Source organism: Schistocerca gregaria, chromosome 8, assembly GCF_023897955.1.
Source record: "Schistocerca gregaria isolate iqSchGreg1 chromosome 8, iqSchGreg1.2, whole genome shotgun sequence".
Classification (NCBI taxonomy): Eukaryota; Metazoa; Arthropoda; class Insecta; order Orthoptera; family Acrididae; genus Schistocerca; species Schistocerca gregaria.
In genome coordinates this window covers 132706265-132729757 of record NC_064927.1, presented here as the reverse complement: position 1 = coordinate 132729757, position 23493 = coordinate 132706265, and the positions used below count along the sequence as shown (strand labels likewise).

The 23493-nt window shown below is 38.8% G+C and overlaps 1 protein-coding gene across 1 annotated transcript in view; it reads right to left on the bottom strand.

The window, feature by feature from the left end:
* Positions 1 to 7859: 7859 nt before the first annotated feature.
* Positions 7860 to 23493, bottom strand: part of LOC126284749 (39S ribosomal protein L46, mitochondrial) — a 35842-nt gene continuing 20208 nt past the window's right edge. The window contains exons 4-6 of the mRNA XM_049983892.1: positions 15615 to 15757; positions 11956 to 12084; positions 7860 to 8112 (exon numbers count right to left, since the gene is read on the bottom strand). Coding sequence (XP_049839849.1) covers positions 7963 to 8112; positions 11956 to 12084; positions 15615 to 15757 — 422 coding nt within the window. The 3' untranslated portion in view covers positions 7860 to 7962. The remainder of the gene's footprint in view (positions 8113 to 11955; positions 12085 to 15614; positions 15758 to 23493) is intronic.

The window sequence follows — 23493 nt, the reverse complement described above, 5'->3', positions numbered from 1 at the left end:
GTCTAGCAGAGCCTTTCTTTCTGCTGAACTGATATTAAAACCTTTTGGTGGAGCTCATGCTAAAATTTGGCAGTTGTCCGTCCTAATCTCTTCTGCAACGTCACTAGGTAATTTCAAAATTGCCTGTTCTATGCCAGCTGTCACTGTCATATTGGGTATGTCCCAGGTCTTGCATAGTTTAAACTTTTCTCAGCCACTGGAACCACATAATAATACAGCATCCTGCCCATGAGACTGAACATGGTGCATTTATGTCCTGCATTCCCTTCTTGCAGTTGGGCCTCAAGACAACTTTACTTGGATATTCAGTGAGCCTTAGCTTGTTGTTGAGACCAGTCAGCTAGCACCCACGCAACACTATCTACCCAATCTCAGAATGCAGCTGAAATATTTAAAGAAATCTTTAGATGCAGTGATAGTAATTTCATGGACACAATTTGCAGTTTCCATATTGCATAACATAAACTCTCTCTCAAAAGGGATGTGCATGCTTGTCATTTAATTCTTACACTCAATATGATGTTTAAATTTAACAAGATGATATGGTACAGTGTCAAACACATTTTGGAAATCTTGAAAGACAAAACCTACCTGTTCTTGTGTATGAATACAGTAATGTTTCACAGAGTGGTTATTCTTGAATTCATACTGATCAGCTGAGCGACACTTCTTTTCAATCACAGGAATCCAACATTTGAACTTACAATTTGCTAAAATTGTGTAAAGTGTTCAACGTTTGCAAAGGATAGACTAGCAAGGAAGACTACACATGTGTGCCAGCAGTACTTGGAAATTTGCCTCCTGATTGTATGTGCAAACCAGCTATTTAGTCTCCAGTTGTTTTGTGTCCAGTCACAATAAAGTCATTTTGACTGATCTGAAATTAAATCCAGATGGCAGCATTTTTTAAAATATGATATTTCTGTTAATTGATGAGGAAGTAAGTTGCAGTAATTTTGCAGAAATTGGTAGGGTCCACGTACGCTGTTGTAAGTTCTCAACACTGTAGGTGTAATTGAGATACATTGTGAGCATACCAGATATACTACAGAGATAAGAATGCCTGTTAGCACCCTCACAGTACAACATGAATTCTATGTTTCATTGGGTCAGCACAAAATATCGGTACTACCAGAGCACCACTGTGATTATGGGCAGCTTATACAGTTCCAGGCACCCACAATACTTGTGAGACACCCATGACTGCATACACACAACATAAGAGGAGCAATGGAAGACCTGAAGAAACCTAACAACATCCACAGAGAGGACATTTACAGTCCTGATTGCCAGCAATCCCAGTTTGATGAGCCAAGTGCACTTGGTGGACAACAGGCTCACTAGCCATAGCCACAGTCAGTTACACAAGCAGCACAGGCATCGTCTTTCCACAACTAACAACGGGAAAACATGCCTCCCGTAAGCTTGTTGACCTGCGGCGGGCTACCAGTTATTCACATTCAGAAGCCAAATGATCCATGCAGTCAACAGTGGTATTTTAGGGCCAAAACTTTGATATCAGTGACTTTTTATCACTGTTAAAAATACAATATACTGATTTCTGATGTCGCTGGAGAACAACAGTTATACAATCATTTTTAAATGACACATTGTTATTTGACTGCAATGTTGTTTTGGTCAGCCTTTTACGCCTTTTTCAAGTGATTGCTAAAAGGACAAATAATTCTTTTACCCTCAGAAAATTTTATAATACTTTAGACTTGCATCATACCCACAATATTTGTCTTGCTATTCGTTACAATAAGAAACAGTATGAGGCATTTTACTTCTATGTAGCCCATTGCCTTCCCATATCAGCAGGTGTGCAAAGGTTTTATGAACCAATGAACAACATTAAAAAATCAAAAAAATAAAAGAAAAAACCCATGTACATGAGCTGTGTGAATATTGTATATATTAGATGCTGTACTGTGGCTGGTATGTACAAATGCATCTTTTTGTTGCTTCTGTGTATATGTTACACCTTCCTTGAGTCACACCATGTCTATGTTTAATGGTTTTATGTTCATTGCTAATAAGATGTTATGTACATGCGTAGTGATGTATTACTGCTTAGTTCAACCACATTTGTTTTATTTAAGTATTTTCCTACTAAGGATCAGTTACTGCAGACTATGGAATTTATAATGCATTATTACATTTCTGAAGGCGTATCACAGCTGTCGTATATTTTGTTTATGAATTTTGTATCATATGCAAGTGTGGATGCTGCACTGTTGTGGTGCAGTTACAGTCCCTTATTCTCTATTCGCATTTATCTCCCTTTGCTCCCCACCTTTCCTACTCTCCACACATTTTTAACCAACCACTCCCACTCACCTCCCTCCGAAACCTACTTCTAATACTACATTTCCTTCCCTTCCAGTTCACTATTACTCTAACATCCACAAGCTAAATATACAACAAGTTTTATATAGGGTGTTACAAAAAGGTACGGCCAGACTTTCAGGAAATATTCCTCACACACAAAGAAAGAAAATATGTTATGTGGACATGTGTCCGGAAATGCTTACTTTCCATGTTAGAGCTCATTTTATTACTTCTCTTCAAATCACATTAATCAGGGAAAGGAAACACACAGCAACAGAACGTACCAGCGTGACTTCAAACACTTTGTTACAGAAAATGTTCAAAATGTCCTCTGTTAGCGAGGATACATGCATCCACCCTCCGTCGCATGGAATCCCTGATGTGCTGATGCAGCCCTGGATAACGGAGTATTGTATCACATCCGTCCACAATACGCGCACGAAGAGTCTCTACATTTAGTACCGGGGTTGCATAGATAAGAGCTTTCAAATGCCCCCATAAATGAAAGTCAAAAGGGTTGAGGTCAGGAGAGTGTGGAGGCCATGGAATTGGTTGACCCCTACCAATCCATCGGTCACCGAATCTGTTGTTGAGAAGCATACGAACACTTTGACTGAAATGTGCAGGAGCTGCATCGTGCATGAACTACATGTTGTGTCGTACTTGTAAAGGCACATGTTCTAACAGCACAGGTAGACTATTTCATATGAAATCATGATAACGTGCTCCATTGAGCGTAGGTGGAAGAACATGGGACCCAGTCAAGACATCATCAACAATGGCTGCCCAGATGTTCAAAGAAAATCTGTGTTGATAATGTGATTGCACAATTGCGTGCGGATTCTCGTTAGCCCACAAATGTTGATTGTGAAAATTTACAATTTGATCACGGTGGAATGAAGCCTCATCCGTAAAGAGAACATTTGCACTGAAATGAGGGTTGACACATTGTTGGATGAACAATTCGCAGAAGTGTATCCGTGGAGGCCAATCAGCTGCTGATAGTGCCTGTACACGCTGTACAGGGTATGGAAACAGCTGGTTCTCCCGTAGCACTCTCCATACTGTGACGTGGTCAACGTTACCTTGTACAGCAGCAACTTCTCTGACGCTGACACTAGGGTTATCGTCAACTGCGCGAAGAATTGCCTCGTCCATTGCAGGTGTCCTCGTTGTTCTAGGTCTTCCCCAGTCGCGAGTCATAGTCTGGAATGTTCCGTGCTCCCTAAGATGCCGATCAATTGCTTTGAATGCCTTCCTGTCGGGACACCTTCGTTCTGGAAATCTGTCTCGATACAAACTTACCGCACCACGGCTATTGCCCCGTGCTAATCCATACATCAAATGGGCATGTGCCAACTCCGCATTTGTAAACATTGCACTGACTGCAAAACCACGTTTGTGATGAACACTAACCTGTTGATGCTACGTACTGATGTGCTTGATGCTAGTACTGCAGAGCAATGAGTCGCATGTCAACACAAGCACCGAAGTCAACATTTTCTTCCTTCAATTGGGCCGACTGGCGGTGAATCGAGGACGTACAGTACTTACTGACGAAACTAAAATGAGCTCTAACATAGAAATTAAGCATTTCTGGACACATGTCCACATAACATCTTTTCTTTATTTGTGTGTGAGGAATGTTTCCTGAAAGTTTGTCTGTACCTTTTTGTAACACCCTGTATACATAGCCTCTAAGTCAAGTCAAGGTTTGTAAATTCCGTCATTGTACTGTCCTCAGTTAACATCCGTGTAATGAATATAATCTGCATCTATTGTAATTAAGGTAGATTGCACACATACATGAATCTATTTACAGTATGTAACACCAAAATAGATTTCATTAGGAGTTTTCCCTAATACGGGGCAACCACTCTACTTCATGCAAGTGTAACACATGTTTACATTTCCACAAACATAGTATGATTACTACATATTTTCGTAGTTTTACTATATATATCAGTCTCTTGTAACACTCCCCCCCTCCCCCTATTTTGGAGCTTTCAATCACTTTCCTGTTCTATCCCCCACCCCCTGTCTACCACCCCAACTTTATCCCACATCTACACTCTCATTTTGATCTTTCCTGCTTTAACATTACACTCATGTTCCGTCTGTCATTTTATCCAACCCCCCCTCCCCCATCCACATCACCTACATACATACACCTTTCCAACTATCATTTACCCCTTCCCACCCCAACACTACCCTCCCATCACAGTTTCAACACCTGTTGTTAACTTTCGTATTTTTGTTATCAACAGCACTTACTATATCTTTTAGTGACTGTCTTTGAATTTTATTTTATTTTGTTCGTTTTAGACTCAAGTTCCTCACCCAACTTAATGTGGGTTCACTTACAGTTGTTGACAATTGGTTGTATGCATAATTATTGTCACTTTTAGTATTCAGTTGTTCTATTGCCCATACTCTTTGATTTCAGTATCATTACGACGCAAGGACACGTGTTCATCATTTATATACCAAAGTAAACTTGTTTTTATTAAATATGATGTGCTCCCACAAGTATTTACTGGTGTTTTGATTAAATATTATGTGCTCGGAGGGAGGGAGGGAGGGAGGGAGGGAGGGAGGGAGGGAGGGAGGGAGGGAGGGAGGGGAGGGAGGGAGGGAGGGAGGGAGGGAGGGAGGGAGGGAGGGAGGGAGGGAGGGAGGGAGGGAGGGAGGGAGGGAGGGAGGGAGGGAGGGAGGGAGGGAGGGAGGGAGGGAGGGAGGGAGGGAGGGAGGGAGGGAGGGAGGGAGGGAGGGAGGGAGGGAGGGAGGGAGGGAGGGAGGGAGGGAGGGAGGAGGGAGGGAGGGAGGGAGGGAGGGAGGGAGGGAGGGAGGGAGGGAGGGAGGGAGGGAGGGAGGGAGGGAGGGAGGGAGGGAGGGAGGGAGGGAGGGAGGGAGGGAGGGAGGGAGGGAGGGAGGAGGGAGGGAGGGAGGGAGGGAGGGAGGGAGGGAGGGAGGGAGGGAGGGAGGGAGGGGAGGGAGGGAGGGAGGGAGGGAGGGAGGGAGGGAGGGAGGGAGGGAGGGAGGGAGGGAGGGAGGGAGGGAGGAGGGAGGGAGGGAGGGAGGGAGGGAGGGAGGGAGGGAGGGAGGGAGGGAGGGAGGGAGGGAGGGAGGGAGGGAGGGAGGGAGGGAGGGAGGGAGGGAGGGAGGGAGGGAGGGAGGGAGGGAGGGAGGGAGGGAGGGAGGGAGGGAGGGAGGGAGGGAGGGAGGGAGGGAGGGAGGGAGGGAGGGAGGGAGGGAGGGAGGGAGGGAGGGAGGGAGGGAGGGAGGGAGGGAGGGAGGGAGGGAGGGAGGGGAGGGAGGGAGGGAGGGAGGGAGGGAGGGAGGGAGGGAGGGAGGGAGGGAGGGAGGGAGGGAGGGAGGGGGAGGGAGGAGGGAGGGAGGGAGGGAGGGAGGGAGGGAGGGAGGGAGGGAGGGAGGGAGGGAGGGAGGGAGGGAGGGAGGGAGGGAGGGAGGGAGGGAGGGAGGGAGGGAGGGAGGGAGGGAGGGAGGAGGGAGGGAGGGAGGGAGGGAGGGAGGGAGGGAGGGAGGGAGGGAGGGAGGGAGGGAGGGAGGGAGGGAGGGAGGGAGGGAGGGAGGGAGGGAGGGAGGGAGGGAGGGAGGGAGGGAGGGAGGGAGGGAGGGAGGGAGGGAGGGAGGGAGGGAGGGAGGGGAGGGAGGGAGGGGAGGGAGGGAGGGAGGGAGGGAGGGAGGGAGGGAGGGAGGGAGGGAGGGAGGGAGGGAGGGGAGGGAGGAGGGAGGGAGGGAGGGAGGGAGGGAGGGAGGGAGGGAGGGGAGGGAGGGAGGGAGGGAGGGAGGGAGGGAGGGAGGGAGGGAGGGACACTAGATCGCGTGTTTGTAAGAATAATTTTTATTGCTTCTCTCATTATACAATCATTTCCTTTCCTTGTGTGTACTGGAATTTAATTTCTCTTCTATTAAACAGCTACTTGCTCCCTTACTTCATGTAGCGATCAAAGAGTGAGTTTTCTAACCTCATTCTCACATTGCTTCTCTTGTCAAGTTATACATACTTTTAATGACATTAAGTGATATGCTTACCTCATTTCTGATGTGCTAATGAAGGAATAATATCCACTGACCTGTTGAGTAACTATCTCACTGAAGATATTACGCAAGTATGAAAACTGTTAGTTTTTATCAGCACAGTTTCACGAGTTTTTATTGAGCATCTGATTGACAACAGTGCAGAAGCTATTATATATAAGGTCAGCAGCAATTTTCCAACCATGCAGGCAGCCCCTAGCAGAACCCAATTAAATTCAGAGGCAATGAATCCTACAGAATGAAAATTTACTGCCGTATCAGACAATATTCTCCACTTTCATTTGTTTAATACTGACTAAAAAAAAAGACACCCATAGAAAAGTTGTATAGGGAAGATATGCTGGACAAAGGTTTCCTCTAGACTTTTCTAGGCATTTCAGACATCAGTGCTACACATCCATCTTGTTCCTACATGCTTTCTGATGTCATATACAGAGTTTTCATAAGAATGTTCCCTTGTTCTGAGAGAAAACATTTAAGTGGTTGGATGGGGAGGACCTTTGCTAATTAATTCCTGGACTGTATTTAATTCTTTGAAGCTGGTTGAACAAACTGAGTATACAAAAAAGTAAGGAAGATTTACAAATTAATGTTTCCATCAACTGTAGTTTCTATTTGTTCATGTGTTTTAGTCATTTCATAGATACAAACAGTTACATAAACAATCAAATTGGGAGTGGGGAATCGTTATCAGAAAATAATTAGCACTTTCGAAATAATAAGTACATATTTCAGACAGTTCATATCCCCTATCACTAAACTATATGTTCACTACAGACAGAAAAATAAGGGTTGTCTCAAGATGACTGCAAAAAATTCTGCTACATGAACAGAATGAAACTCAAATGCTGCTTCATAAAGTTAGACATTTGTATGTCTTTTCATAAATATACTTATATTAAAAACAAAGATTCCAAGACTTACCAAGCGGGAAAGCGCAGGCGGACAGGCACATGAACAAAACACACAAACACACATACAGAATTACTAGCTTTCGCAACCAACGGTTTACAAATGTCTGCTTGTGTCTGTGTATGTGCGGATGGATAAGTGTGTGTGTGCGAGTGTACACCTGTCCTTTTTCCCCCCCTAAGGTAAGTCTTTTCGCTCCCGGGATTGAAATGACTCCTTACCCTCTCCCTTAAAACCCACATCCTTCCGTCTTTCCCTCTCCTTCCCTCTTTGCTGAAGAAGCAACCGTTGGTTGCGAAAGCTAGTAATTCTGTGTGTGTGTTTGTGTGTTTTGTTCATGTGCCTGTCTGCCGGCGCTTTCCCGCTTGGTAAGTCTTGGAATCTTTGTTTTTAATATATTTTTCCCATGTGGAAGTTTCTTTCTATTTTATTTACATAAATATACTTAAATGCATATAGTATATAATATGTGGAGAAGAAACTGTGAAATTATCTAAAAGGGTGCATACAATAAAGGAATCATATACAAAGCACTCATTATTAACAACACACTGTAACAGTATCCAAATCTTTTTATTTACAAACAAACTTTATTAAGCACATATTTACAAAATAAATACTGTAAAATGAGAACCATTCACACTCTCCGCATTGTAATCAAACTACAAGAAACTGGCTGATGCTGCGATAGTAATCTCTGTGCAAAATGGACTGAAGTTCATCATTATTGAGCCACTGAAAATCATTTAACTTATTCTTATTTGTTTTGACGTCACCAGAAAGGTATCGAGCTTTGAAGAAAAACACCTGTCAGAGAAAAATGGCATATAATATACTTTTCAAAATGTAATAAAACTGATAATTTTTTTCATGCATGATGAACATAAAAATAGAGTTGTTATAAAAAAAAGTTATGCTAACATAAGTGAGAAGAAAAAGTGCAAAATTAGACACACGGTTCTTCTAAATAAGTGATTTAAGTGCCCTCATCAGCGTGTGTTGAGTGCCTCTGATGATTTGTGAGTGAATGTGTGTACATTAGCTAGAAAAAGAGCAAGAGCTCCAAAGCTAGAGTGAATGCTGCTTCCTGTTACATGTTTCTGTAATCCACTCAGTCTGCTGATTGGCTAAGGTGCATAATAAGAAAGGCAGCTTGGTCATTCAGCATGAACCGACAGATGTCTCTGGATCACTGCAGTTTGCTCACAGTATCATGGCCCTTCCTAGCAGCAATATTCTGAATAGTTTTCATAGAAAAGTATTGAAAGAGTTTCATAAGTTTTCAAACACTTGCATATATAATAAACAGATCCACAAAACTACTTATAGCTACCGAGTTTTGTTTTTGTCCTAAAAGCGCCCATGATACTGATTTGAAAAGCCATGTTTTTTCAGCGCATAAAATAGACAATGCCTGTGAAAGAACTGATATACCCACTTTGCAGATGTAAATTACATCTGAAATACATTTCATAACATTGCCGGTAATATGGGATTATTATGGAGATAGACACCTTGAGATTAGACAACACAACATTCTAGAAAGTGGAAGTCCCAAACTAGAAAAGAACTAATTTCAGGTTTGTAACTTGGCATGCTCTGAGGGCATTACATAGGAGACACCTACAAAACACTCATGCATTGTCCCAGCTATGAATATTTCCCAAGCACGTAGGACTCACACTAAATACATAATAACAGAGGATAATAACCTAACCTTAGACTGGCTTATCCAGTTTAATGGAGACTCTGTACCATGTTGCAACATGGCATTTTCTACTTTAACAAATCACTGCCAGTCATGAAAAGAAGTGATAAATAAAAAATAAATGAATGTTACACCAAAGCATAATAGTTCAATCATGATAGGTACTACCAATAAACACACTCTCATAGTATTCCACTAGTGAATAAATTATTTCTTACTATAAAACTCATGTAAGTCATGATAAAGAAGTTGACAGATTTTCAGTTACAAAGACAGAAAAGGAAGTAACTGAATCTAAAATTGCAATGAAAGTACCATTTGAAGATTTATTGAGCTGTTGCTTTACTCTGTCTGTAACAGATGGGATTACAAAATATTAGTTGCACAGATATTTACTGGTTCATGCTGAATGACCAAGCTGCCTTTCTTATGACATCATAAACGTTAACCAGTAAACATTTAACCATGCATGATGCTGTTTTGCCCCATACAGTAGGTGGTGTGTAGGCCCATTGAGGACTTAGAAAGGCTCCTCTTATTAATAAACTAGGTTCTCAAATGGAGAAATGAAAACTTTCCCATAGGCAGAAATGTATTCAAGTAATATAGGTTATGTAATGTCTTTCCAAACTATAACAAAAATCTTGATTAGACCACATCTTTTTTGCTTTATATTAAATTATCTTTAGTGATCATTGTAATAACATAGTTTTTCTTTCGAGTCTGTTTGCGAAAACCAAAAACAGTTCTCATGTTTTGAACTGCTTCTTAAACAGTACTAAATTACTAGTATTACTCATAATGTTTTGTTCCTATTTTATTCCTAACATTCTTCTACAAACAGGTGTTCAGTTTTAGTACACTGTACTTCAATGACAAGGTGTGTGTGTGTGTGTGTGTGTGTGTGTGTGTGTGTGTGTGTGTGTGTGTGTGTGTGTGTGTGTGTGTGTCTAAACGTGCGCACTTTTTAGCTGTTTGCATTATCTTTTCGTAAAGTCCCTTTAATGTGTTCAAAAGTGTACATGTGCAGAGTGTAGTGTATTCATTTATAACTTTTAACCAACAAAGTACATGTTAAAATAATTTGGTTGCAGATGGCAAGCTATAAGTATAGGATAATGTACAAACTGTCCGGCGTAACCTCGGAATGTAAAATTAAGGTAATGACAAAATCAAACACAAACTGTCTTTAGGCCTACTTTTTGTAGATGAGTTATCACTTACAATATATTCAGATTTGTTAGATTTGAATAAAGACAACTCACTGATAATGGCACAGAGGTGTTTTGGTCACATGAAAAAAACAGTTTTTTGCATAACAGATAGACCTTATATCCAAGAATAATGACACAGAAACTGCTAGGATTCAAATCAAACTGTTAAAAGAAACCAATGAATGAACTGGCCTAACAACTAACATCAGAGATGCCTCCAACATCTCTAGATGAAATATGAAGACATTAGCAGTGAATAAAAAAATTTAGCTGCACAGACAAATTTAAGTAACTATGTGAGATCTGAATGAAAAATGGATCGGAAAAAGGAAGTACTAAAGGAATGATTAAACAAACTTGAAACACCTTCCAAATGTCACCTATAATCGACAACAAAAAATGTCTTTCACAAAACACTAAGATACTTCACTGTGAAACGATTCTGAAGCCAGTAGTTATGTATGCAGCTGAAACATTATCTCTAAATGCAAATAAGGTCCTTCTTGAAGAGACTGAGACAAAAGAGTGCAGTATCATTATGGTTAACATAGGATCCTATTACAAGAATAGTATCCACCACAAAAGATCCAACAAGGAAGTTTAAGGCAAAATAATAATAAAAAAAAAAAATATTACAGACTTAATCTCCAAAAAATGTATGCAATTTGGTAGTCATCTCAAACAAATGGAAGGAACACATTGATCAAGAAGATCCTCCACTTTTTTTTATTCAAATCTCATAACCACAATAATGCGCTGGTTTAAAAATACTGAGAAGACTTCCAACCTACAAATAAAGCCTGACAACACCTGTGAGACAGATAGCTTCCATGAGAATATAGTGTTGAACATGATACACCAAGATGAGCAACCAAAAAGTAGACATTGTGCCCCCTCGGATGGAGGTGTGTAAACAAGTCCACTCACAAAGAGTGAAGGAAAGAAATCTGGGCTTCAAAGAAAGCAAAGCTCAATATCAAATGTAAGAGGATTTAAGATGGTTTTAAATGGTCCCAGAGAAATAATAATAATAATAATAATAATAACACAAAAGGACATATACTTGTAATATTCTATCTGGGCTAAAATGGTACAGTAAATAAATTGATATTGCATGTCCATCTTGATTAAGTCTTCCTACTCTCGACTTTCTGATTATGTAGTGATTAAATACCAGATTCATGAAAGGGAGCACATCAATACTTTCCAAGCGATCTGGCATGATGATTTAAAGTCAGTAACCTCCTTTTCCCATCATATTACATGCAACCTCCTCCTCCCCTCCCCCCTCCAAGGGCACTTACAACCACGTACGTTATTACATTAAAATGTAGGGGAAATCACAAATAAAATTACTGGAGAAATTATGAAATCAGTTAAATATGCAGACTCAACACAGTGAAATTTGACCTCATGGAATACAAAAAGGAAGAACACTTAATGTTCACTTTCCTTTTCAGACTGAGAAAAAAGGTAGTAACCCTTATTTAGTCACATGGTACATAGTTTTAAGGCAAAACAAATTGCACCTTCTTAAAGGTGTGGTATGAGCTAGGGCATCAGTGTCAACACTCGCTGGTTACTACATGGGAATATATCAGTAGAACCTTATGGATGAGTTCTAAATGTCCTGCATGTAATGAAACAAATTACACTATTTCATTATTAATGTACTACCTACTGGTTCTGCAAACAAAATTCTGGTTTGTGAAACTTCAAATACCTTACCTTTGCGCCAACAGATTCATTGCGAACTGCTGTTGGGTACCTATACTTATAGAATCCACATGGAGCATTTCCAATGAACTGAACCTTCAAATTATTTCCGCAACTTTCCTTGAGGACTCGCTCTGCAGCCTACAGAACAAGAAGGGAAAAAAATAACTTTATCAGAATTTCCTAAGTGTCTTTTAAACAAGTCATTTTAAGTACATTTGAAAACATTTTCAAGTAAAATCATAAATATTTTAAATATTTTGATTTAGTAACTGAACAGCACAGCAAAGTGCTCTTTTTTTTTTAAATAAATATGAGTTTTAGTTATGAAGACTATTACATGAAAAGATACTCAGGCAAAGATTATTACTGAAAATAAGTAAAATGACCAACTTTCCCGAAAGTTCTAAGATGTCTTTAGCACTGGTTACTTCCCCATTCCCAAGAGCTCTTCGGATCACATGTGTATTTCTGGAATCATTCCCACTTGTCTTACATTTGCTTTTGTTCTCCTAAGATCTTCATTTACAAAACACAATTTGCCCACCTTTAGTATAAGCAGCAGTCAAATAAAAAGGTGACAGACAGAAAAAAGGTAATAAAAATGTGTATTATTTAAAAAGTAATTACCATAACTATTAATACATTTATCCCACTGTGAGACAAAATGGCCAATGCCTTCGTAGAAAAATGCTTGTAGTTGTCTACAGAACAATGATAGTACACAGGTGTGCATCTCTTTGTCTGGAGCTATGAATGTCTTACTTCAGGGCTCCTAAGATATCGGATGGGGAGATACCGGGACTCTATAGTGGATGTATTGGGGACTTACTAAAGAAATTTTTGCAGCTTGGCAATATGTGTTTCAAAACAGTACTGAAAAACCTACGCATTATAATGTATGCCTGGAAGAACTAATTAAGAATAAGAAAACATTTCTGGGAATTTCATGTATAATACTACAGAGTATCAAAGCATACAGGTCCGCCAGCTACACACCAAAAAGGCCTCATCTGACATGGTTTAGCGATGCAGGGGGCACCAAATTTGTTATGAAAATCAGTAAATTACTCAACGGACAGTATTTTTCAGTACAGGTATTTCGTTTATTCCAAGCAAGAGTCGATTCATGATGTCATCGTCTAGACACGAGTTGACTGTAATCTGAATCTGTTTTAGCGAACTAATAATTTCTTCCAGGCTATAAAATTTTATTGATTATGAAATACAAGTTCTTGAAGTTTATTCAGAATTGAAAATGTTTAAAAAGAAATTACATGCCATAATTTATTTGTTCAATAAAAAGGTGTTTTGAATTTTGTATGCATAAAAAAAAAGTGTGAATTTGTGTGCGGCTTTTACTCTGAGACGAGTTATCACTTAGAGTGCTAAAAGTGCATGTTTACAGTTCGTTGACCTGTGTGGTGAATTTTATTTTGTGACCTTGACCTGAATGGAGAGTAAATCTAGTTTCATTTAAACTTTACGCAAGATAAGACACATCAATTTATTACAAAAGAGTCGTTTACCCCATTAGGGAAAACTGAAACCTGCATGCTCAGTTTGAAATATGTTACACACTAGTGCATGATTGAGTTGTCCAGTAAATCACGTACAATAGTTGTAAATGCGTTTGGACTTAAAGCATGAAATTGGAAATTAATTTTGAGAAAAGTGCTGATTTTGACAAAACTTAACCGAAAGTTTATTCAAAATATTGAGGTCCAGTTTAAATTGAGACATGTACCACTTTGTTGATTATGTTGCCTAGCAACACTGTAAAACAGCTTAATTCATTCATTAGAACGATTTGTGACGTAGTAAGGCCCATTACACACACAAAATGTTACATGAAGATGCTGACTGCATGAGAGTGTTTTTCTTTCCACAAATGCCAATAAACCGGCAGTTTCAAAACTTAAATTATTAACTGTTGTGTAACTTCAGTGATTGTTCAACACCACTGCGGAACTTGTTGTACCATGTCTCTTCACAAGGGATCTCAAGAAGCCGGGATATACAAGAAGAAAAAGACTTAAGAAGAGGCATCGGCAAAATGGCACAGTTTTTAAGCCAGACTACAGAAATGGACATCATCATTACTGCATTATTGCACAGCCATAAAAAGCTGCAGTCAAAGCTCCTCCTCTTTCTAGAGTGGTACACGATCTACATACTCCAACAGAATACTGCTGAATCTCAGAGAGTATTAGTGACATCCAATTATGATACGTTACTATGCCATCTTGGACTATGAAGTCCTCTGACTGGTCATCCATTAAAGATGTTAGTATACTTGATCAGTATGTAATAGTAGATATTTCAACTACCAACTATAACAAGTGAGGAACAGTATAAAGCAAAATCATGCCAATTTCAGTGATATAGAGATGGCACAACATTACATATACAGTATTCCAGCTATATTCAATGGGATGAAACTGAAATTGTATCTTCCATATTTTTTATTTAGGTTAGCACCCGCACCTTGCACTCCCCTGAGCCCCCCCCCCTCCCCCACCCCTTTCTGCCAACCCTGTTTATAGAATGGAAAGAGGTGGAGGAAGATGCAGGGGTGAGAGTGTAGAATATGGATAGAGAAATGGTAAAAAACAATGGGTAAGTGTGAGTAGGGGATGAGAGATGGGACTGTACAAAATTGTGATGTACCACTACAGATAGAAAGTATGAACATGGAACATACAATGAAACCATATGTTCCTGTCCTCACTGTTGTGCTGGATGCAACACCAGGCTCTGTATGACACCAGCATAAAAGTTATACTTCAGTCTATTGGCATTAAAAGCTTAATGACATAACATGCAAAATGCTTTAAAAAATTATCATTCAACAAGTTGATTTGCAACCCTTGTATCTTTACATTTGGATTAATTTTTCTTCAGTATGTGATGGAACTGCAGAAAAACAGATGCAATGACAGTTATGTTACATAAGTTTTCAGAAAAATAAAATGGTAATCTTCATGGTACGTTTGGTTAGTTGCACGACAACTTTAGTGTTCTCACTAAAATCTGGAGAGACAAGTGTGGTTAAAAGCAATAAAACAATAGGCTGAAGTCCTGACACAAAACAAAGTTCTAAGTTTTATCACATATCTCATCTGTTAAGTTACCAATGAAACTAGCATGTAACACAGTTATTAGGCCCCTAATATTTTCCTTATTCATTTCTCTAGGAACATAAGTTCTCTAAAGCCTCAAAATTTCAAACTTTGTCAATCTCTCTCTTGTTTGCATTACTCTTTCATTGTAGGTGAGGTAAAGTTATTTCTCCAAGAAATATGTGCGAGATTATTTTTATCAAAGTGATGATATTTTATAATCAGTTACAATGATGTACTACACTCGAAATATCGTAAACTCATGAAACTGTGTGGTCGGTTAATTGGAATTTGGCAAAACAGGTAATGGAGTGTGATATGTTTTCGTCCAACAATATTTTGCAATTTTTTGCTTAAATTCATACCTATCATTCATTTTGGATTTATTCAATAATTATATGGGACATCTACCAGCATCATTAGTGAGTGTTACCTCACCTATCCTCAATGTATTTTAATCATCATCTTGTACTGTTATGTTAATTTCATTTTTAGTTTATTAATATTTAAAACTGAATATGTTTCTGAGAACTGTACATGCAAAAATACCTGTCGCATTGTTTCACCTTCAACCCGCACGCCTTGAGGAAATGCCCACACAAGGCTATTACCAATTTTCATTTGTCCCAAAAGCGTTAAAGTTGTTGATAAACAACGTTCCAGTGATTTCTTATTGCCTTTACGATCTGCATCTGTGAGAAAAATTTTAATTTAGTATACTACACTCATTAACAAAAATTGATAATTTCACCACATTATCTTCGAAAAAATATTTTTTCTTGGTCATCAAATGTAGCATACAACAGACAAGTTAAATATCTTTGACATTCAAGTAAAGAAAGAAAAAATCTATAATCACATACTACAAATATTAAAATATTGTCCTTGAGTAGTATGAAGAAGTATGAACTATTCTCTGACAGTTGTTTTATCATGCTTGTCAAATGTGGCTGTGAAACTCGAATCATGCAATTACTTGTCCTTCAGCATACATGCCTGGTGTTTAATATAAATGGATTTTTATCATTCATCTTTCCTGTACAGACATTTTAGTGCTGATAACACATAAACTAAGCAATTCAGTATAGTTTCAAAGAACCCGTATCTCCTCTACCTATAGAAAGAGGCAGATGACTCCACATAACAAATACAACCTATCACATTTAAATAAAAGTTTTGGTACATCCCACGTAAACTCAGCATGTGAAGAAGAAATCTTACATTCATAGATGTTATGGAATTTAGCAATCATAAAATTCAGGAGGGACTAATAAACTCATACTTCTTGTTTGACCAAAACAATTTCTGGCCTGAAATACAGAACATTAAAAGATTGCACCTTCGTAACACAGGTCACATGTGTTAAATATTAAAATGTTCCGCCTCTGAATTGGTTCAAGATATTTTGTTGCTTTTTTAAATTCAAATGGAAATAATTTTCTTATTAATAAAATATTCTAAGTTTGGTAATGTGCGCCTCGGTTCTTTTGCTGTAGTTGTTTACTGCAATTCAAATATTTTTTTCCCCAAAAGCCAATCTACTGGTCAGTATCACATAGAACCATATTCTCTGACACTCAAATCACTTAATCCAATTTAAGAGGTTTTTTATTAAAAAAAAATTAAAATTTTGGCATACATTAAACCAGTTCCCATTATCAAACTCTCTCGTGAAATCAAAATGTAGTCTAATTTGGTACAGAATTTTTGTTCTTTCTAAAGAATCTAACTTACATCAGCTTCCAAACATGACAAAAGATTCCTAAATATATATGCAAATTTTACAAAACGTGGGTTCTAGATAACAGCACTTTGGAGTAACTCTGTTTAAAATGTCAATTGTTTCTTCAGTAAGCTAAGCACACTAAAAGAAGTATTTCTGCTGAATGCTTGGATGGAATTTGGCAAGTTATTGTCTCTAAGGAAGAGTGAGTCATTGTGAATACTTGGGCAAGGATAACAAAATCTCTCACACAGAGAATGTTCAATGCTCAACGATGTTGTATTGTGGTTAGGGAAACCAATCACCACACCATGAATCACTGCCAGGTGGGCAGCGTGCATGACATGGGTTGTAATCTGTGGAGGATTTATGAAAGAAGGTAGCATGTAGTGCCTTTTTCATTCCCTCATGGCCACTTTTATTTTGTATTACAGCTTGTCCATAATAATACTTTTTCTTCATCTGTAAGCCAACCATGTCCACTAATGCACTCCCCCATCAGCTAATTTCTTTCCTTTCGAACTTCTCTCCAAGTTTCTCAATCTTGAAACTTTCTCGCAGATTAAAACTGTGTGCTGGACCGAGACTCGAACTCGGGACCTTTGCCTTTCGCGGGCAAGTGCTCTACCAACTCTACTCAATCCTCAATCATGTACCTAACCTTTTCTGGATATATCCAACAAATTCCATTTTTTTCAGTTTTTGTGTCTGTGTAAGGTTTGGATTCACAAACTTTTTATTTAAGTACTCTGAAAAGGATTTAACTGATTTTTTTTTAGCATTTAAAGAGCATTTTCCTACCACATGTGTTTATGTGCCCTGCCCACGTTTCTGTCACCCACTTTTCTCCACATATTATATATATATATATTTTTTAATAAGTCACAGCTGCAAAATACTCACGTGAATTCTTTACAGACTATTGGAAAGACTGGTAGAAGCCGACCTCGGGGAAGATCAGTCTTGATTCGGTAGAAATACTGGAACACGTGAGGCAATACTGACCATACAACTTATTTTAGAAAATAGATTAAGGAAAGGCAAACCTGCGTTACTAGCATTTGTAGACTTAGAGAAAGCTTTTGACAATGTTGACTGGAATACTCTCTTTCAAATTCTGAAGGTGGCAGGGGAAAAAAAAAAACAGGGAGCAAAAGGCTATTTACAGTTTGTACAGAAACCAGATGGCAGTTATAAGAGTCGAGGGACATGAAAGGGAAGCAGTCGTTGGGAAAGGAGTAAGACAGGGTTGTAGCCTCTCCCCGATGTTATTCAATCTGTATGTTGAGCAAGCAGTAAAGGAAACAAAATAAAAATTTGGATTAGGTATTAATATCCATGGAGAAGAAATAAAAACTTTGAAGTTTGCCGATGACATTGTAATTCTGTCAGAGACAGCAAAGGACTTGGCAGAGCAGTTGAACAGAATGGAAAGTGTCTTGAAAGGAAATACAAGATGAACATCAACAAAAGCAAAATGAGAATAATGGAATGTAGTCAAATTAAGTCGGGTGATGCTGAGGGAATTAGATTAGGAAATGAGACACTTAAAGTAGTAAAGGAGTTTTGCTATTTGGGAAGCAAAATAACTGATGATGGTTGAAGTAGACAGGATATAAAATGTAGACTGGCAATGGCAAGGAAAGCGTTTCTGAAGAATTTGTTAACATCGAGTATAGCTTTAAGTGTCAGGAAGTCGTTTCTGAAAGTATTTGTATGGAGGGTAGCCATGTTTGGAAGCAAAACATGGACAATAAATGGTTTAGGCAAGAAGAGAATAGAAGCTTTCAAAATGTGGTGCTACAGAAGAATACTGAAGATTAGATGGGTAGAACTAATGAGGTGGTATTGAACGGAATTGAGGAGAAGGGGAGTTTGCGGCACAACGTGACTAGAAGAAGGGATCGGTTGGTAGGGCATGTTCTGAGGCATCAAGGGATCACAAATTTAGTATTGGAGGGCAGTGTGCAGGGTAAAAATCGTGGAGGGAGAACAAAGAGGTGAATACACTATGCAGATTCAGAAGGATGTAGGTTGCAGTAGGTACTGGGAGATGAAGAAGCTTGCACAGGATAGATTAGGATGGTGGAGTTGCATCAAACCAGTCTCAGGACTGAAGACCACAGCAACAACACAACATATCCCCTACATTGCATGTAAGGGTTTTTTTTTTGTGTTGGCTATCCTTGGAATGCAACGGTCGATACTCTTTTGTTTCTGCTGTTTGTAAACAGCACGCTTTCAGACATGCGGTTAGTTTTGTTCAAGTGTGATTGCGAGTAGTTGTTATAACTACATTTGTAGTGTGTTTAAGTGTGTTTTGTAGTGTTTACTGAAGATGATGAAACATAAAGGCATTTTCAAGAAACGACAATTTAGAGGAAACAAGTTTAGAAAGAATGAAATTTTCACTCTGCAGCAGAGTATGCGTTGATATGAAACTTCCTGGCAGATTAAAACTGTGTGCCGGACCGAGACTCGAACTCGGGAGACGAGGTACTGGCAGAAGTAAAGGTGTAAGGACAGGGTGTGAGCTGTACTTGGGTAGCTCAGTCAGTAGAGAATTTGCCCTCAAAAGGCAAAGGTCCCGAGTTCGAGTCTCGGTCCGGCACACAGTTTTAATCTGCCAGGAAGTTTCAAGTTTAGAAAGCTTTCTGTGCAAGAGGTTATGTTGCCTGGCAATGATGTTTCTAATTGTAATTCTTCAACAAGTGCATCATCAAAGAATCTCTCAACATTTCAAGAGAATTACAATGAATTTACTGTAAGTGACAAGGGATGCAGTAACATTATTATAAACTTGAGAATATTATCAGATGTAATTTCTAAATTTGTACAATGTAGACAGTGTGGTGAGTCACAGAGTGTGAAAATTTGTGAGAGTGCCAGTGGGAGAAAAAGGCCTAGCAATTGCTTTGGATTTAATTTGCACTAAATACTCAGCTGTGATTTCATTTACGAGTTCTTCAAAACCAGATGCAAGTGGCCCTTATGAAATCAATACTGGATTAGTTTCTGCCTTACGATCCATTGGCAAGGGCATGGCTGCAGGGAGTACGTGTTGTTCAGTGATGAAATTACATCAACCACCAAGTAAATTTGAAAAACTGACTGCAATATTAAAGAAAGCTGTATGTGAGGTCAGTGAGGAAAGCATGAAGCTGGCTGCTAGGGAAGCAGTGGAAGAAAATGATGGATGTTCGGATATTGCAGTTGCACTTGATGGAGGGTGGCAGAAAAGAGGACATACTTCTCTGAATGGAGTAGTGTCTGCCAAGAGTGTAGACACCGATAAAGTGTTAGATGTGGAGATAATGTCTAAATATTGCTAATGTTGTAAAGTCAAGAAACATAAAGAACACAACTGTGTGGCTAATTTTAGAGGAACCAGTGGTGGTATGGAAGTTCATGGAGCACAACAAATATTTCATCACTCCATAGAAACAAGAGATGTACGGTACACCAAATATTTAGGCCATGGTGACAGTAAGGCATATAACAATGTGGTGAACTCTAAGCCATATGGAGATGCCGTTATTAGCAAAATAGAATGTGTAGGCCATGTTAAAAAATGTTTGAGAACAAGGCTGAGGAAACTAACTGTTGATATGAGAGGGAAAAAATTAGAAGATGGCAAATTGTTGACCGGACAGGGTTGGTTAACTAAAACTGAAATAGAAAAATTGCAGACATACTATGAACAGGCTATTAGGAGAAATAAGAAAATCTGGAGCCTATGAAGAGAGATGTTTGGGCCATATTCTCTCTTAAGTCTCCTACTGATGATAAGCCATGTCATGGATTGCGTCCATCAGGAGAAAATTTGTAGTGCAAGTACAGTAGGGCTCAGGCAACTGGAGAATCTTATTCTCACCAGCATTCTCTTCCTGCTACTGTTATTACTGCAATTAAATCTATTTTCAGAGACTTGCCTCATCCTGACTTTGTAAGGAAATGTCTGCACGGGCAGACACAGAACCCAAATGAATGTTTCAACAGAATAATTTGGAACCGCCTTCCTAAAACTGTATTTGTAGGCATGCATACAATGAAACTAGGAGTTCGTGATGCTGTTATTACATTCAATTGTGGTAGTATTGGAATGTGTTGGGTACTGAACAAGCTGGGAATTAATCCTGGTGAAAATATGATCACTGGGCTGCAACACTGCAATTAAATGAGGATAGCCAATGCATGCAGGTCTGGATCTAATATGGCCAAGAAAGCAAGACAAACATCCAGGAAGGCGAAAAAGAAGCCAGAAGACCTGCTGGAGGCCAAAGAAGGGCCATCATTTGCAGCTGGACAATTTTATTTAACTGTAAGTAACAAATTTCAAAAGTTTTTTTCTTTAAAGTCAATTTCCCACAAACTCAAATTTCAGTACATATGCTTCATCATATCAGAAACTATCATAGATGAATGAATGAAATTTTCAGAGACTCTGCATAACATAAATGCTACCTCTGGTACTAAATTCATTAATATTCCCCCATTATGAAGTTCACAAAAATATTTTCTGCAGAAAAAACTTAATATTTTTTGTTAATAAATTTAAAAAAAGTATTTCTTAAATACTATAAAATTGATAAATTAGATTTTAGTACAGTTGACACTATTAGCATCATGTAACATACAGTAAAAATATTAAGGTCCTGCATCAAATAGTTTTTTCAGGACTGGGTCAAATACTTGCCTAAATTAACATGGGTTAGATACGCAGGGTGTGGGCCCCTTAAGGTACTGAAAGGTCATGAAAACGAAACAAATGAGAGTGAAACTTGGGGACACCATGGTGTGTGCAGCCACTTTTAAACTCCTCTAATTACGGTACTTTCTGTGGTCCATTTTCCTGGAAGAAAACTTTTTCTAGTTCAGGAAAATACAGAGAATCATTTTTTTGACTATTTCACATACATGTCCCATTAATGCATTTAGCCTCCTCCATATGTAACTTCAGAGTCATTTGTTGTATTTTCCAAACCAAATGTATGTAAGAGTAGTGTCCACATTCCTGAAGCCAACAGATACCTGACTCTACATCACATATTACAAATGACTTCGCATTTGTCATGTCACTGATCAAGCAAGTCCGTAAAAGCTACCAAGTAAAGTTCAAAAGACTAATGACCTCAGAAGTTGAGTCCCATAGTGCTCAGAGCAATTTTGAAGTTCAAAATTTGCAATAAACACATACACAAATATCTCTAGTAATAAGTAATAGGTGTGGAACTAACTATCTGGGCACATCTAGCTTTTTTCACCACGTGTTTTAATGCAGGTGAAATTTGGTGCAAGCTAGTTTTCTCCTAAGTGGATTCTGGGATAACTGATGAACTTTCACCTTTTCACTGTACAATGCATGCAACTGAATAGCTGAAATGATGTTTGAGGAAAATCCCTGACAATCTGTACAAGGATATTTTGGTTTATTTTCTTATGAAGACAGAACTTCTATTCTGAAGAGATTGGTCATCCACAGCATCATTAAATTCTCTGGCCTTTTAATGTACACGTTTGCAGACACAAAATCTATATTGTCCATACTATGGGAAATTACTTGTCCACTTGCTGTCATTATTGATATTCTGTCAAAGCATCTGGAACAGAGGAAGTTTTCTCACTGGAACCATATTTACTTGAAACAGGACTTGCACTCCCAACCTAAAGTCAGTCTTACTTTTTGCTAGTGTTATACATCACTCGTTTTATTAAAATGCAAATAATCAGAATGGTTCACTCTCTAGCAGAACATACTTCAAATGCAATCGCATAAAAATAAAATAAAATAGTAAAAATCGGTTAGCAGAATTTTCACAAAAGTTTATTGAGACTAACATACAACATTATTTTGCTAACTGATACCTTAGTTTGTCTATTGACAACTGAATAATATGCAGAAGAATACAAAAGAAAACTGAAGATGTGTTAGATGATAATCAGTTTGGCTATAGTAAAGATTAAGGCACCAGACCAAAGAAAAACCAAGATGCTTTTTTAGTGTTTGTCAACCTGGAGAAAGTGCCCAACAATGTAAACTGCTGGAAGATGTTTGAAATTATGCGAAAAATAGGGTTAAACTGTAGGGAAAGATGGGAAATATATAACATGTACAAGAGCCAAGAGGTAATACTGAGAGTGCAAGACCAAGAACGAAGTACTTGGATTAAAAGGAGTGTAAATTATCACCCCTACTGTTTAATCTATACCTCAAAGAAGCAATGGCAGAAATAAAAGAATGGTTCAGGAACAGTATTAATGTTCAAGGTGAAAGGATATCAAGTGATAAGATTTGGCGATTGCATTGCTATCCTCAATGAAAGTGAAGAAGAATTGCAAAACCTGCTGAATGGAATGGCCAGTCCAATGACTATGGAATATGGACTGAGGGTAAATCAGTGAAAGACAAAAGTAATGAGAAGTAGTTGAAAAGAGAACAGTGAGAAACTTAACATCAGGAATGGTGATCACAAAGTAAATAAAGTTAAGGAATTTTGCTACCTAGGCAGCCAAATAACCCATGTTAGGTGGAGCAAGGGGGTTGTCAAAGGCAGACAAGTACTGGCAAGTAGGATATTCCTGACCAAGGAAAGTCTCCTAGTGTGAGATACAGGCTTTAATCTGAGGAAGAAATTTATGAGAATGTATGTTTAGAGCACAGCATTGTATGGTAGTGAAACATGGACTCTGGGAATACTGAAAAAG